The 15469-nt window shown below is 51.9% G+C and overlaps 1 protein-coding gene and 2 non-coding genes across 3 annotated transcripts; all 3 read left to right on the forward strand.

Annotated features, from left to right (window-relative positions):
• Window positions 1-4656: 4656 nt before the first annotated feature.
• Window positions 4657-13242, forward strand: RPL3 (ribosomal protein L3). Its single transcript, XM_030040723.2, has 10 exons — window positions 4657-4745; window positions 6142-6334; window positions 6963-7131; window positions 8160-8295; window positions 10064-10250; window positions 10648-10808; window positions 11097-11198; window positions 11700-11795; window positions 12283-12402; window positions 13133-13242. Exons 1-10 carry the CDS (start codon window positions 4743-4745, stop codon window positions 13175-13177), a joined length of 1212 nt encoding a protein of 403 aa, XP_029896583.1. The 5' UTR covers window positions 4657-4742; the 3' UTR covers window positions 13178-13242.
• Window positions 10353-10445, forward strand: LOC115352867. Its single transcript, XR_003927301.1, has one exon. It is a non-coding gene; the product is annotated as a small nucleolar RNA U83B (small nucleolar RNA).
• LOC115352868 lies at window positions 12632-12721 on the forward strand. The gene has a single exon (XR_003927302.1). It is a non-coding gene; the product is annotated as a small nucleolar RNA U83B (small nucleolar RNA).
• Window positions 13243-15469: the final 2227 nt, after the last annotated feature.

Genomic DNA, 15469 nt, shown 5'->3' on the forward strand with positions numbered 1-15469 from the left:
CGTGCCTGGCAGCCCGGCGGCGGCGAGCCGCACGCTCCCGCCCACGGGGACGCGCCGCGCCGGGAGCGCGCACCCACCCCCTTCTCCCCCCCCCCCCCCCCCGGAACCATCGGATCGCGGGGAGGGGGTGGCCGTGGGAGGAGGGGGGGCGAGGGGCGGGGAGAGCACGGTGGGGGCAGTATTGGGGGGGGGGGTGTGAACACACCCCCCCGGTACAAAGCCTCCCCCCCCCCCGCAAAGGGAGGGGGGGGTGCTGCCCCGCTTTGTTTTGGGAGGGCCTAGCAGAAGGGCGGGGGCAGCCCCCCCCCCCAGCCGCTCGCACCCCCTGCACCCCCCCCCCCCCTTACCCCGGCGCCCAGCGCTTGCAGCCCCCCCCCAGAGGGGGAGACCCGGGTGTCCGAGGGGAGCGGTGCGTCTCGGTGGTGCTCCCTGCCGGGTGCCTCCAGATCGCGCCGCAGCCGTGCCTCGGGCGCGTCCCCGGGACGGGGCAAGCAGGGAAAAAGGCCCTTTGCCAACATGGGGAGACCAGATTTTGGGGAGACCCGCCGACTCCGCGGCGGGGGGGGGGGGCAGAGACCGCAAGATACGCACCTCGCATCCCTGAGGCTACAGCCTTGGGAGTCACCTGGGCTTCCCCCGGCATCCACAGGACCACTGCTGGCCACCGGCAGGGCCGGGAAGGGATGCCTGGGGAGAAGCCATCCAGCCTTAGGGACGGCTCGAGCTCCTTGGCCTTTTGCGCAGAGCAGTTGCATACCAGCAGCCCGCTGGCTTCTGCAGAGTCCCCGATAATCTACATTAATAGGACTGAAATTAAAAGCGAGGCCTTGGGTTGTAATGTGGTTCCCTAAGCTTGGCAGCAGAAGCCAAAACCGTTTTCAGTCTGCTTGTCCGCTTCAGCAACTGGAGCCCAACTGCCCAAACGCTTCAGCTGAGCAGAGATGCTCTGCGCCGCGTTTCCACCCGGCGTACCACGGGACATCTCTAGCTCTTCGTTACGGAGATACTCAACTCAAACCAGGCAGCAGCTTTGCTGGAAGCAGCCGGCCAAAGGGCGAGGTGGGAATGCCGTGAGCACTCTGTAAGGTCTTACAGCGGCATCCTCAAAGGGCCCAGAAATACAAAAGTCCCTGTGTTGAGAGCTAAATCCCCAGGAATTGGGGGAGATGAATAAAAGAGGGGAGAAAAATGAAGAGGGGAGAGGTTTGGGTTTGCTAAATAGGTGTCCAAAATGCGCCAGTGTTCTGGATGAACAGGGTTTGGACCTGGCCAAACAAGCCAGCTATGCAGCAAAACCAGCTGCTTCTGCTCCGGACCCAGGCGGAGTGATGGTGCTGCACCCAACCGTCAGCACGGAGGCTGACGAAGCAGAATGACCGGCTGGATGGCTTACGTCCCGCTCGCCTCCGGGTCACACCTATGCAGAGAGTCAGGTTAGCAGCAAGGGAGCAAAGGGCAGAGCAGTGGGATGGGGAACGTGCTTGACCCCCTTCATTCTGCCCGAGCCCGAATCCATTTTCTTGGCAGAGTCTACGAATCGGCTCCGTGACTCAAGAGCTCGGTGCAGGAGCTACAGGCAAACGTTTGGGGGAGATGAAAGAGCATTTAAAGCCCACCCTGGTTCGCCCATTAGAAGTAGCACCCTAAAAAGTGAGCAGCCATCCCTCGTCCTTTGTGGGGCACCTTCTGAGGGGCAGGTTGGAGGGAGGGGATGGACGCTCCCCCGTCACATCCAGCCATAGAATCATAGAATGGTTTGGGTTGGAATAGACATTTAAAGGTCATCTAGTCCAACCCCCCCCCCCCCCCCCCCCCAACGAGCAGGGACATCTTAAACTAGATCAGGTTGCTCAGAGCCCCGTCCAACCTGACCTGGAATATTTCCAGGGATGGGGCAGCTCTGTTTTGGGAAGATGAGCTGCAGCGCCAGCACGGCCGGACCCTCAGCCCTCCAGTTTGTACTGGTTCCCTTCGTGCTATTAGGTTAGGGCAGGCAATGAAACGTCCTCCAAATGAAGCACCTCTCGGTCTGTATGGGCTTTTTCACGCAGGTTTGCACGCGGAGTTCCTCCAGCAAAGCCTCCATCCTTGGGTTTTACTTAACCTGCGGGGACTGGAGTTGGGGAGGGGAAGTGGAAGGTCTCTGGGAGTTGATTAAGCATGTTTAACACTTGGATATGCCCTCCTTAATTATTTCACGCTAGCTGGGTAACCAGCCTCCCCGCACTGAATGGCTTAGCTGTGTGACACCTGTGCAGCTGGCGGCGGGATTTGCCTCTCTAGGTAGGTGTTTGCTTGAACTGTTTAATTAATGTTTGCAGTGACTTGATGTAACCGTAACATGCAGCCCTTACATCGCATGTTACAGGTCAGCATCCCCACGGTGGGAATGCGGATAGCTTCCGTGCAGAGCCATCCCCGGGGTCACCAATCTCCCCACAGCGTTGTGTTTGTCAAACACATCCTTCTCTGTAAGCCCCAGGAGATCCCGAGGGCAAACTCCGGGTGCCCCGTGTCTGGGAAGCTCCAGCCCACCCAGCTCTGGGTACCATCATCTTCACGGCCTGGGGTTTGCATCCCCTTTCGTACCGCAGGTAGCGGTGGATTAGGGCCCATGTTCCTTATAATAACACAAAATTATCTGCTTATTCCCAATTTATTCAGCCTCCGGATGTGGCGGGGGTGGACCTTATTAGTCAGCAGTTTGGTTATTTTCCACAGATGACCTCGTGGATATATTTAATACCATCTCAACCACCCAGCGGTTTCATCGGCTTCCTCGCTTTGCTCGTGTCCCGCATCCCCACCCCAGAGAGGGGCTGCGGGCAGCAGAATGTGGCCACCAGCCCAGCTGGCTGGGCTCCGAGGTTTACCAGCCCCCCGGATGCCTGATGCCGTGCCGGTTATCTGAAGCCTGGGTTCAGCCCGCGTTACCTCCGCTGAGGCTCTCGGGGTGACCCAGAGGCGATGTGACACCCCGACGTTTTGAGCGAGCGGCCAGGAGTCGTTCCTCCAAAGGGACCGGCCCTCGGCTGCCGGAGCGCGGGCTGGATGAAGCCGAGTACGTGTCCCGTGTCTCCAGCAACGTGAAACGTGGAGTACACGGCTCGCGAGGGCGGGAGGGCGCCCGTCCCTACGCTACCCCGTGGTGGTCCTCGGAGGGACCGCGTCTCGCAGCATCGCTTTCTCGATAACCTCCTCACCTGGTCTTTAGCCAGCCCAGCCCAACCGGGCAGGCGGCTGGGCAAAGCGGGCAGCTCTGCGCGGCCCCGTTACCCTCCCCGGACCCTCAGACGTGGGTCCGCTCCGGGTCCTTTGGGGGGGTCCTCCTTCCCCCTCCTCGGCCAGGAGGTGCGGGATTTCTGGCTGAGGACCAGAGCCGCTTCGGGGGACGTTTCAGCCGGAGCCGTGCGTCCCATCAGTTATCCCGCAAGGATGCTCGCGCGGTTCCCAATCCAGGGAGGTCTGAGGGACCTTCTTCAGCCGGCTCCTATCCGATTTCCCGGTGCCAACGGAGGGAGAGTGAATAATTTATCTCCTGTCCCCCAGCTCTCTCCCTGTTCAGGTTTCACCTCGGCTCTGCTTCGTCCCTACCCTGAAGGGACAGTCCAGTGCCAGCTCCCGTGTTGGCGAGTTTCCGAGCCGGCCAACATCTCCCAGTGACGCGGCTGGTCCTGGCGGTGCTTATTCAGAACAGCAGTAAATGGAGCAAGAGAAATAACAGCATGAATAACAACAGCTCCAGGCAGGTTCCACAGAAAGTCTTATTTTCAGTTCCTCTTTCACAGCATAACCTCAGCATCTACATTGGTTTTATTGTTTATTATTAGTTCAACAGTAGCACACAGAGGCCCTGATTGAGTTTGGAGCTGTGCTGTACCAAGCACCGTGGGAATACACAGCAGGACGCAGCCCCTGAAGAACACATGATCGGCCTGAGAATGTGTCCCTGCACGAAAGCAGAGCAGTTATTTGACGTCCTTTTCTATTTTGAGATACATGCAAAAGTACTGGTCGCCAATGTTAGCAGAGAAACCTATTTTATCTTATTAGTTTTTAATATTTTTATTTTCTTTCTTGTTCCTGCGTTTCTTCACGTTGCCTAACGTCTTTCACAAACTGCAATGAAGATTTGTCAAGTGCCTTTTGACTCAGGGGTCATTACAGCTTCCTATGACTCTGCAGCTGTTTAATAAAACACTTGAACCCTACATTGGGATGCTCCCTCGAGGCAGGCGCTCACTCCCAGCTTGGAACAAGCGCGTTATTTTTCGTGGAAAGGCAACAACTAGCCTATTCGAGGAGGAAGACTGCAGCGGGACACACTTTCTGACGTCACGGGCACGGGGACGTCACGGTTTTGCACAACGCGATAAAGAACCGCAGCTGCACGTTTACGGAAGGAGTTGCACGTACTTTATTACGTTCCTCCCTTTCCTTTTGCTTTCTCACGACCTGTACGTGCAGGCAGTGGCATTTCCAAGAAACTCGGCCAGGTATTTTGTAGGCATTTGTGTTTTTTCGCAGCAGCCGCAGCGCGAACCTTCGTCCGCGCACCCTCCTTGGCCCCGCTCCCCACCCGTAGCGCCACGCTCCCGCCGCCGCCCCCGCCCCCCTCGCTCTTCTCGCGAGACCGCCGCGCGCCACGCACCTGCGCAGCGCGTCACCGCGGAGGGGCGGGGCGGCTATAAAAGCCGCGCGCGCGGCCCCTATCGGCCCTTCCGGCCCGGCGCGGGGACAGAATGGTGGGTGCTGCTGGCGGTGGTGCCGCCCGGGGTCCGGCCGCGCAATCCCTCCGGTATCGGCGCCATCCCGCCCCCGGCGGCTGTCCGGCTCCGCTTCCGCCGTGCCAAGGCCTCAGCGGGAGGCGACGCGGGTCTCATTTCGGGGCTCGGCCGCGGCAGGCACCGTGGGCGGGCGAGGCTTTGCCTTGGGGACGCCGGCCGGGGCCTGCTTTGCGCCTGGGGGTGCGGGTGGCTGGGGGGGGGGGGCTATCCGGAGGGTGCTTTGCCGGTGGTGGGATTTGTTGTCCCTTTTTTTTGGGGGGGGGGGATGGGTTCCTCTCTCGATAGCTGCCGGTAGTAATGTCTGCTTGAGCAGGCAGTCGGCTCACAGGGCGTGTGAGGGCCAGGGTGAGGCTGTTCGTACGCTCCTGCAAGCGCAGCGAGGCCGTGGCGGGGGCTGCGAGCCCGCCGAGCAGTCGGGTTAATAATGCAGTTGTAAGATAGAATTTCGTGTTTGATGTCATTTGTACGCGAAGGTAATGTGCTGGCGGCCATCAGGCTTGCGTAGGTGTCAAAATTTAGTTCTGCTGGGCCCTGCCACTAGATTGGTAGTCCTGACAAAAAGGCCTTTTTGGGGCTGGTAAACTTTGTCTGCTTAAGGCAACTTGCGTTGAGTGTTTTTTTAAAAGTAAGACACATTTCTTAGCTATTGGTTGTTAGCTCCATCCTTAGCTGTACAATATTTTTCTTAAGTTTGGATGTGAGATTGGATGGGTAATTCTTTGGCGGGCTGAGAGTTGTCTGCATAGAATCCAGCCTTACTTGGCTCTCACGTTGCAGAGGGAGGCTGCAGGGCTGGTAGTTGAGGGGAACAGCTTAGAAAACCCTGTACTTCCACCCAAAGTGACTGACTCAAAGGTGGATGTTGAAAGATTGCCTTACTGCAGCTTTTCAAACTGAAATTGTTTTTATAATGCTTATTTTCATAGTGATATTGATTCATTGAAACATACTATAAAGTTATCTTGTGCTTCTCCATTTTCGAGGCTTCTGGGGTGCATTGAAACTCTGGTGGCATGCTGTGGCCAAACTACAGCTTGTGTGGTTCCCTAACTAGAGTGGGACTTGGTGATGTCTTAAAATAAGCTTGACTTATTTTAAGACTTTCTTATTGAAAGAGAGGGGATGTTGAGGAAATGTAGGAGGGATATAGTTGGGGCATGAGGATTATGTTCTTGTAACATCATAGTGGAATTCAGAAACCAAACAGCTGATACTGAGAAGAATTTCTAGAATGCAAAATGTCTTGTCTATACACAATATTCATGTTTCAAGGCAAGAAGAGAATTGGCCTTGGCCCTTGAGTGGGTATAAGTGAATCTCTATAGCAAGCACTAAATGTTTCTTTTCTCTCTAGTCTCACCGCAAGTTCTCAGCTCCGAGGCATGGGTCTCTGGGCTTCCTGCCCCGCAAGCGCAGTAGCAGGCACAGGGGCAAGGTGAAGAGCTTTCCCAAAGATGACCCCAGCAAGCCTGTCCATCTCACTGCCTTCTTGGGGTACAAAGCTGGTATGACCCACATTGTCCGTGAAGTCGACAGACCTGGATCCAGTACGTATTAATGTTCCTCTCAACAGAGGAGGTGGTTTTCTTTTCTTTATGAATGGTGAAAGATGGCCTGTTTGTTAATAGCTCTGGATTTTAGTCGTAGCTTGCCTTCACCCCATTCAGAGCCCATGAGTGAGTGGGTTATAAAGCACCTGAACCCTTCCTGCCCCAGTGTGAGTGATGTCCCAGCAGCAAGACTTCATTTCTAGCAGTGCCTGTCTTGTTAATGGTCCTGTTTCTGAGATGTGCAAGTGACCTGATGGTTTGGTTTAGCTGTACTGTAACAGGCTAAGTAGGATGACCTCTTCTCGGTGGGTGGACATAAGTAAATTGCCTTTGGTGGTTTTTTGCTGATTGTCCAGTCTTGAATGTGGTTCTGTTACTCGCTACCATCCATTTTGCCTATCGGGCTTTGCTGTGCTTCCTGCTGAGCCAGCCTCAAACTTTTGCAAGGCATTAAATTATAACTTGGAGTTGGTCACTTTACCATGCATCCTCTTTGCCTTTGTGGAAAGAACTTGAGTCATTTAACCTTTCATGTGAAGGATTTGTGAGTGAGAAGGAACAGACGATGTTGTTTAATAGCTGATGCTGGTGTTAATTGTCGTGCTGTATTTCTGTCTGCATCCAGAGGTGAACAAAAAGGAGGTGGTCGAGGCAGTCACTATAGTAGAGACTCCTCCCATGGTCATTGTGGGCATCGTGGGATACGTGCAGACTCCTCGTGGTCTCCGTAGCTTCAAGACCATCTTTGCTGAGCACATCAGCGATGAGTGTAAGCGTCGCTTCTACAAAAACTGGTAAGAGAGCAGGGCTTTTGCTTGTTGCCTTAATCTTAGGCCATGGTTTATTTTTTTTCTGCTGGGTTGCAGATTCTGCTAGTACAGCTTTTTGAAGAGGTTTTACAGCAATTAGTGTTTGGCCTTGATAACTGGCCTAATAATGGGATAGGCAGTAGGAATGGCTCTGAGAGGGTGACAGCCTAATGTTAATTAGTGCCCTTCTTGCTGTGGGGTGACAGTGTTGGTTTTTGCCTGAGATCTCCTTAACAGGCTACGCGTGATGATACCTCGACGGGCGGACATAAGGAAATCGCCAGAGAGGGTGACAGCCTAATGTTAATTAGTGCCCTTCTTGCTGTGGGGTGACAGTGTTGGTTTTTGCCTGAGATCTCCTTAACAGGCTACGCGTGATGATACCTCGACGGGCGGACATAAGGAAATCGCCTCTGGCGCTTGTTGTTGAGTGTCGAGTCCTGACTGTAGCCCTGTTTTCTCAGGAAAGGGGAAGACAAGTGTTACTTCTGATTACTGTTCCAGGCACTGTTGTTGTGATTCAAAGTATGCACGTTTGCCTGAGTGTGGCTCCAGTGTGTCTAGAGCTTACAGCCTGTTTATGAACTTTTCAGGCTGAAAAGACGTCAGAGTAGAGCAATAATGATCTCAAGGGTGTTACAGTAACGACCTTACAGTCAGGCATAGCTCGGGCTTAGAAGGGGGGAAATGACGGTATTCTGAAGCAGATAGCAATCATCTGACAGTTGCTTTAAAGATTTTTTTTCTGTTATTGTTCAACGTCTTTCTACAGTCTTTTGTCTTCTGTACTGTGAATATTAATGTGCTTTGGAATTCATGGCAGCTCCGCTCAGCTCTGGCAACTTTGCCACTGTCTGATGAGCTCCAGGCTCCGCTTGCCAGTGGAAAAGAGTCCTTAGAAGCTGGCAATGAGCTGAAACCGGCTGAGGTGGCAGCTCCTTCCGCTCGTCCCCACTTTCCTGGGGGATTGATGAAGGGCTTAGCCAAACCTTGTCTCTGCTCTGCTCCTGAAGGCACAAGTCCAAGAAGAAGGCCTTCACCAAATATTGCAAGAAATGGCAAGATGAGGAGGGCAAAAAGCAGCTGGAGAAAGATTTCAATAGCATGAAGAAATACTGCCAGGTTATTAGAGTCATGGCTCACACTCAGGTAAGTGTCTGTGGGACTCAGATGTTGTCGTGGTTTAACCCCAGCCAGCAACTAAGCACCACACAGCTGCTCACTCACTTCCCCCCACCAACCGGTGGGATGGGGGAGAGAATCGGGGAGAAAAAAGTAAAACTTGTGAGTTGAGATAAAGACAGTTTAATAGGACAGAAAAGGAAGAAAATAATAATGATGGTAATAATAAAAGAATTAGAATATATGAAGCAAGCGATGCACAATGCAGTTGCTCTCCACTCACTGACTGATGTCTAGTCAGTTCCTGAGCAGCAGCCCCTGGCCAGCTCCCCCCAGTTTATATACTGGGCATGATGTCACATGGTATGGCATATCCCTTTGGCCAGTTTGGGTCAGCTGCCCTGGCTGTGTTCCCTCCCAACTTCTGGTACCCCTCCAGCTTTCTCGCTGGCTGGGCATGAGAAGCTGAAAAATCCTTAACTTAAGTCTGAACACTACTTAGTGACAACTGAAAACATCAGTGTGTTATCAACCTTCTTCTCATACTGAATCCAAAACACAACACTATACCAGCTACTAGGAAGAAAATTGACTATTCCAGATGAAACCAGGACAGATGTGCACTGGAAACAGACAGCTAAGAGCAAGCATGAAACTTGATCCATCTCTGTAGGGAGATGTCTGCTCTCCCCTGCAGCCTGATGCTAACCATTAAGAACAATACAAATACTAGCACTCTTCATTCTTTACAAAGCCCGTGCTCACAGGATGCTTGAGGAGCCTTGAGGGCAACTGCTGGCAATCTTCTGAAGCAGTGTTCAAAAGAGACTGAACATAGTAGGAACTTCTTGGACTCAGTCCTCTGCTGGTAACCATGTAGACCTGGGCTCTCTTAATTGCAGCTACAGATAAAAAGAGGCTGAACACTTAACTCTGGGGTTTGCGTGGTCAGCAGCGTTTCAGGCTGTGTTCTGTAGGGACTGCAAACACTCGGAGGCTTTTGGTGGCTTCTGTTGCTCAGCTGGAGGAGGTGTACTGCTGGGTAGTGTAGTGGTGTTTCCCTAGCCATCAGTGCTCTGCCAGACTTTCGTGGGAGATGCAATTAAATCTTGAGTTGGCTGTAAGTGCAATAGGATGTCTAGTTATGACATTGCTAATTTGACGAATTAATTTTCCATACTGGACAGCAGAGGTAGTATTGCAGCTGCTGTTCATACTCATTTCAGTCCCTCTGTGCTAAATATAGAAGTAACTGTAAATGTGACCCTACCCAAAGTGTCCTTTAGTGTGGCAGGCTTTATCAAAGAATCATAGAATGGTTTGGGTTGGAAGGGACCTTTAAAAGATCATCTAGTCCCACCCCTGTTGTCATGGACAGGGACATCTTCACTAGACCAGGTTGGTCAAAGCCCCATCCAACCTGGCCTTGAATGCTTCCAATGATGGGGCATCTACAACTTCTCTGGGCAACCTGTGCCAGTGTCTTACCACCCTCACAAAAAATTTCTTCCTTATGTCCAGTCTAAATCTACCCTCTTTCATTTTAAAAACATTGCCCCTTGCTATCTCCTGCCCTACCTGGATGGAATTTGGCTGGTGGCTGTGGGGTTAGAGAATTCTGTGTTCCCGTGGGTGGCATACAACTTCCAGATACTGTGACTTGTAATTTAAGCCACAGTGGAGCCTTTCCCCTTAGTGTAGGTCCTTTTACTTCAGTATGTTGAAGTTGTGTATCTTGGAAATAAGGTCGATCTTGGAAGAGCAGGAGCTAAATTTCATCCTTTCTGTTTTCTAGATGCGTTTGCTTCCCCTGAGGCAGAAGAAGTCTCACCTAATGGAGATCCAGGTGAATGGTGGCACTGTTGCTGAGAAAGTGGACTGGGCCCGGGAGAAGCTGGAACAGCAGGTGCCTGTGTCAACTGTGTTTGGCCAGGATGAGATGATAGATGTCATCGGAGTCACCAAGGGCAAGGGATATAAAGGTAAATGCATGGAAGTTCGCCTCTTTGGGATGGGATACAGTTTTTAATGAAATCCTAGCCTTGAGTTTTCACAAGTGTGGGAGGTAAATCCATTCTGCTGTCCCAGTTCAGTGATGAGACAATGGAATGAGCGCTGGGCACAGCGCCTGACATCCGTGAGGAGTCATTCCATGCTGCCTTCCTTCTGAGAACAACCCAGGGACAGCTGAGGAGGGAGTGTGGGCGGTTCAGGGGCAGGGCGCTTCAGGGAATGTGGTTAATTCCTGGGATGCTGGCTCTGGGCTTCCCTCTTGTTGCCTGGGGACAGCAGCTTGAAATGTGGCTTAAACTCTAGTTGAACAATTGGGTGACATCTCGGCTTGACCATAGTTAGCAACACTTCTTTGGTTTCTTTCAGGTGTTACCAGCCGTTGGCACACCAAAAAGCTGCCCCGCAAGACTCACAGGGGTCTGCGCAAAGTGGCCTGCATTGGTGCGTGGCACCCTGCTCGTGTGGCTTTCTCTGTGGCCCGGGCTGGTCAGAAGGGGTATCACCATCGGACTGAAATCAATAAGAAGGTTTGTGTCTCTGAGAAGAAACGAGAGCTGGCTAAGGTCACTTGCTGCATGACAGTGAAGAGAGCGGAGAGTTTTGCTTTGGATGTTTCGCTCTTGTTTGTTTGAATGTCATCTCAGGGGCAGTAACCGTAGTCCGTTATGTTGGATAACCGTAAAATTCTTGTATGGCAACGTGTTTTCGAAGTGCAACAGACATTTTTCTCCAACCCTATGTAGAACTCTGCATTTTGACTGGTGACAGGCCCTTTCTCCTCCCTTTTGCTGAGTAGAAATTCTTGACCTTTTTAGATCTACAAGATCGGCCAGGGTTACCAAATCAAGGATGGAAAGCTGATCAAAAACAATGCATCAACTGATTATGACTTGTCAGACAAGAGCATCAACCCTCTGGTGAGTTGTTGGCAGCTCTATGGAGAGACTCTGCTTGTGAGCTGCGATCCTAAGAGGCAAATGGGCCTGGTGTAAGTTGAAGTGATTGAATGAAGAGCTCTTGAGATAAAACTCGGCTGCTGTGGGAGGTGGTGTTGCTTAGTCATTCTCAGTATTGACTTGTGTAACTTACTAATTGCATTTGGTATGTGGCAATAGTATAGCAAGATGTTACAAATCTAGAAATGATACTTGTAAATAAGGAATAACTTAGCAGGGAGAGCAGCTTCTGCTGTTTTGTTGGCCTCTTCTTGTTGGTGCTGTTCTTAGCAAAAGCCTTACAGCAGCAAGTAAATTGCTGTATCAAGAAACTTGACCAGCAAAAGATAATACTGGAAATGGGATTTCAGTGAATGTGGGAATGGCCGAGACCCAGAAGTGGTGTGAGAACATCAAGCTGTAGGCAGATGTGATCGCTGGTCCTGAATTATACAGATCGCTAACTGTTCTCTCCTTGCTCAGGGAGGCTTTGTCCACTACGGTGAGGTGACCAATGACTTCATCATGCTGAAGGGCTGTGTTGTTGGGACCAAGAAGAGGGTCCTAACCCTGCGCAAGGTTAGTAGTGCAACCTGCTGTCAGAGGGGCTGGAACACGTTAAGTTTGCTGCGCTGCCTCTGGTATGGGTGTTACTTGCTGCTGTGGGGACTCATGTAGCCAGCTAGAAGGAAAAGCCCCACGCACACAAACCCACCTCATATTAATGACCTCAGGAGTAGCACGAGGTCCTTTTCCCAGTTAATTCAGTCCAGGGCTGTTTGTAGTGAAGGGCACACTTTAGGGCTGAGAATTCTCATGGACCGTAAGGATGCTGGCAGGCAGACTTGGGCTCGCCTGCTGGTGTGAGCTGACCAGTCCTCAGCCTTGAAGGCCAAAGGTGTGGGCTGGCTTATCGGCAAGTGCTCCTTGCACGTAATAGCAGCTGAAGTGTGAGGTCAGAGTGATGTAGGAGGCTTTAGCTGTGGAGGCGGTAAGAAGTAGCCAAATGTACTGGCAGGCTGAAAGGCTGCTGCTGCTGTGTACTCACCTGGCATCTCTCTTGTAGTCCCTGCTTGTGCAGACCAAGCGCCGGGCCCTGGAGAAGATTGACTTGAAGTTCATTGACACAACCTCCAAATTTGGTCATGGACGCTTCCAGACAGCTGAGGAGAAGAAGTCTTTCATGGTAAGGACGCTTTCTGAAGCTGGCAGCTTTGTGTTGCATATCTGTATTGTCTTTGAGCTCATGGCAGTTGGTAGCTTGACCTTTGGGCTGCAACAGGGCCAAAATTTCTGTGAAACAAAGTGTGTAGCTTCAGTCGAGAGGGTTTATCCTGCCAACTTGGTTATAACCACAGTGGGGGGCTGGGCTCTCGCTTCCCTGCGACAGCGCTTGGTGCCTGAGGGGCATTTCGGTTGTTCAATGCCGAGGCATGGAACAAGCACTGAGCAATATCTGACACCTGTGGGGACTGGCTCTGCGCTGCATTTCTTCCCAGAGCAGTGCCGGACGGTGGTGGTGCTCACAGCGGGCTGTGGGTGGCGTTCCCAGTTTGTCACTTGCTGGAGAAAGCTGGTGGGGAGTCCTGGGTGCGAGGCCCTGGCCGGGTCGGGGTGCGGTTTGGCTGCTTGGGGGCTGCATGGGAGTTTCCCCACGAGGTGGCACCAGCACTTCTCTCTCGCATAGGAAGTCATCAATTCGGTGCAGCGTGGCTGCGCCAAGCCCAGCTTTCCCTCCGACACCTGTAGCTGGGGATGGGGCTTGGGATTTCTAATGGGCTGCAACATTGAGGGCTTTTTTTTTTGCCTTCATTTCTTTGCAGCAAGAGGAGATGAAATTACAGCACTGTAATTGGGATGTGATGTGGTCTTGGGTGCAGACTGTGGTTTACATAGTGTCCTTCTTTGTTTTTCAGGGACCACTCAAGAAAGATCGTACTGCAAAAGAGGAGACAGCTTAATGTGTGGAATGGTCTTGTGTCCTGTGTGCTCTCAGACCAAAAAATAAATATTTTAAAGAAATGGACTTTGTCTCTTGGCTTATACGTAGCTGTGTCAAGTCTGGTGCTCTCACTGGAGGCCCTGTGTGTGGGACCAGCCAAACCAAAGCAGCAAAGCTCAAATTCATGAGCATCTGACTCAAAGCAGGGTTCCTGTAATGAGAAAGAAGCCACCATTGCTGTTTTTGGAGAGTGAAGATTTTGGGGCGGAGTGAGGCTTCTCTGGTTGTGTGAAATAGGAAAGCAGCAGGAGCCTTAAGCATGTTTGTAGTTACTGCAGTATTATTCTACGTGTTAATCCTCTGCTGGGTGGCTAGAGAGCTCCTTTGAATCCAACAGGTTTTGAAATTAATGAAACTACTTCAGATGGTTGAAATGTCACTAAATTTTAGGTAGGTGGCTGGTGCTAGCTGTTGCCATGGAAACCCTCCAGTTTCCCTCTGACAGAGGGGCTGTAACCTGCCCACTGTTTGCAAATGCAGTTTGTTGCTGTTCTTGAGAGGCAGCTAAGGTGACAAATTCCTACCTGGCAGTGGCTTGGTGTTCCTCAATCCATTCCCTATCCCTGCTGAAAGGCTCTGCCTGGTGATGGGGAGTGGGCCCGCTGGGGAGAGGATGAGGGGTGACTGCATCCCACCCTCCAAGGAGGAGGGAGAGCTGCGGCTGCTGTTACTACATGGCTCAAAATACTCCGTTGGGTCTCGAGGGGATGGTTTGGCCGGTGTTTCCAGCTGAGTCTGGTGGTGGAGGGCAGAGGAGAGGTAGCACCTGTGAGCGGGGACTGGCTCTGTGTACAGCACCGGTCCTGACCGTTGCGGTTATGGGAGCTTGAGGGGTTATACCAAGAAAGGCAGCGACAGCCCCGAGGGCTTCTCTGCCTCCAGCTGCAATAGTGAGATCACTCCTACTGAAGGCTCGTGTAAATTTAGATAACTGCGCTGGCGTGCCCTTCGCTGACCATAATTGGAGACATGGCAGTGATTGAGGCACTAACTCTCCAGATTTACACACTGAAGTGTAGCGCTGCTCTGAGATGGACCCAATTTGATGCTTTTTGCTCTAACTGAAATGGGGAAAGGTGGATGTAGAGAATATTTCCTGTTGTGATGTGTAAAATCCTTCTAAGAGTTAAAAGGTGGCAAGAAGGAGGAAAAACATTTACCTTGTTTCCCTAGAAACCAGACTCCATGACTGCACAAGCTGCCTGGCTCCCTGTCAGCCTCATTTAACACATGAACCTGCTGGCTGATTTCAGCCAAGTGTAACAAGAGAGGTCTCACACACTAATTTTACTTTTTTTTTTTTTTTCCCCACAAGTCGCAAATCAGCAGGTCTGTAGAGAAGAGCCTTAAATTAGTATTCCCCTGATGCAGGAAAGTGGAATTTCCAACCTCTGTCCTTCTTGAGGCTGCAGTTCTATGAGCAGCTCTGAGCAGTGAGCTTTTCCTGCCTGTTAGTAAGCCTTAGGTGGTCTTTTCACTTGGCGGTGAGTTGGCCATTTTAAAGCACGTATGTTTTAGCTGGCTAGCGAATGCATGGCTCTAAGCCAGCCCTGTCTGCTACTGCTGCTTCAATCAAACCAGTCGGATGCACCCAAGGAAACTGGGATTATCATGATAAATGGATGTGTTGGGAATGAGCATCCATGACAAGCTATGCACCACCTTAATGAAAATCTGTAAAAGCACCTCATTTTACCAAGTCGCACCTTGTGGCGGGAGCTCCATTGGAAGCCGGGGAATGTATTTTGAAGTGGCGATGGCAGTGGAAGGAAATTTTAGTCAAATTAGCACTGAAGTAGAAGGAAGCAGTCCCGAAGAAACGCCGTCCTTGAAGATGCTCAGCACGCGTCTAGCAGGAGGAGCTGCTTCAGCTTGGGACCCAATGCCAGACTTGGGTTTGTTTATTCATGAAGCGATGGTTGCTGACTGCTAAAACACTGGATGTGGGGAAAAAAGCCCACAAAAGTGGCTTTTCCTCCATTTCTGTCCAGGAATCCTGGGGACAAGAGGACACGCAGTGTCAGGAGGTGGCGCTCCTCCCTCTGTAGATGGTGTGTGGGACACGTCCCCAGGGGCTTGCTGGTGGGGCTGGCCTGGAGAAAAACCCTGCTTAGCTGAGACCAGGTCACCTATGGGGTGGTGGGCTGTGTGGTCCCTCTAAGGGCTCCCTGCAGCCCCGCGGTGCCTTCCGGGCGCTTTGCTGGGGAGCTCCTGGGACCCCGATTTGGGAGGTCCCTGCCAAGACATGTGG

This window comes from Aquila chrysaetos, chromosome 17 (genome assembly GCF_900496995.4).
Source record: "Aquila chrysaetos chrysaetos chromosome 17, bAquChr1.4, whole genome shotgun sequence".
NCBI classification, from domain to species: Eukaryota; Metazoa; Chordata; class Aves; order Accipitriformes; family Accipitridae; genus Aquila; species Aquila chrysaetos.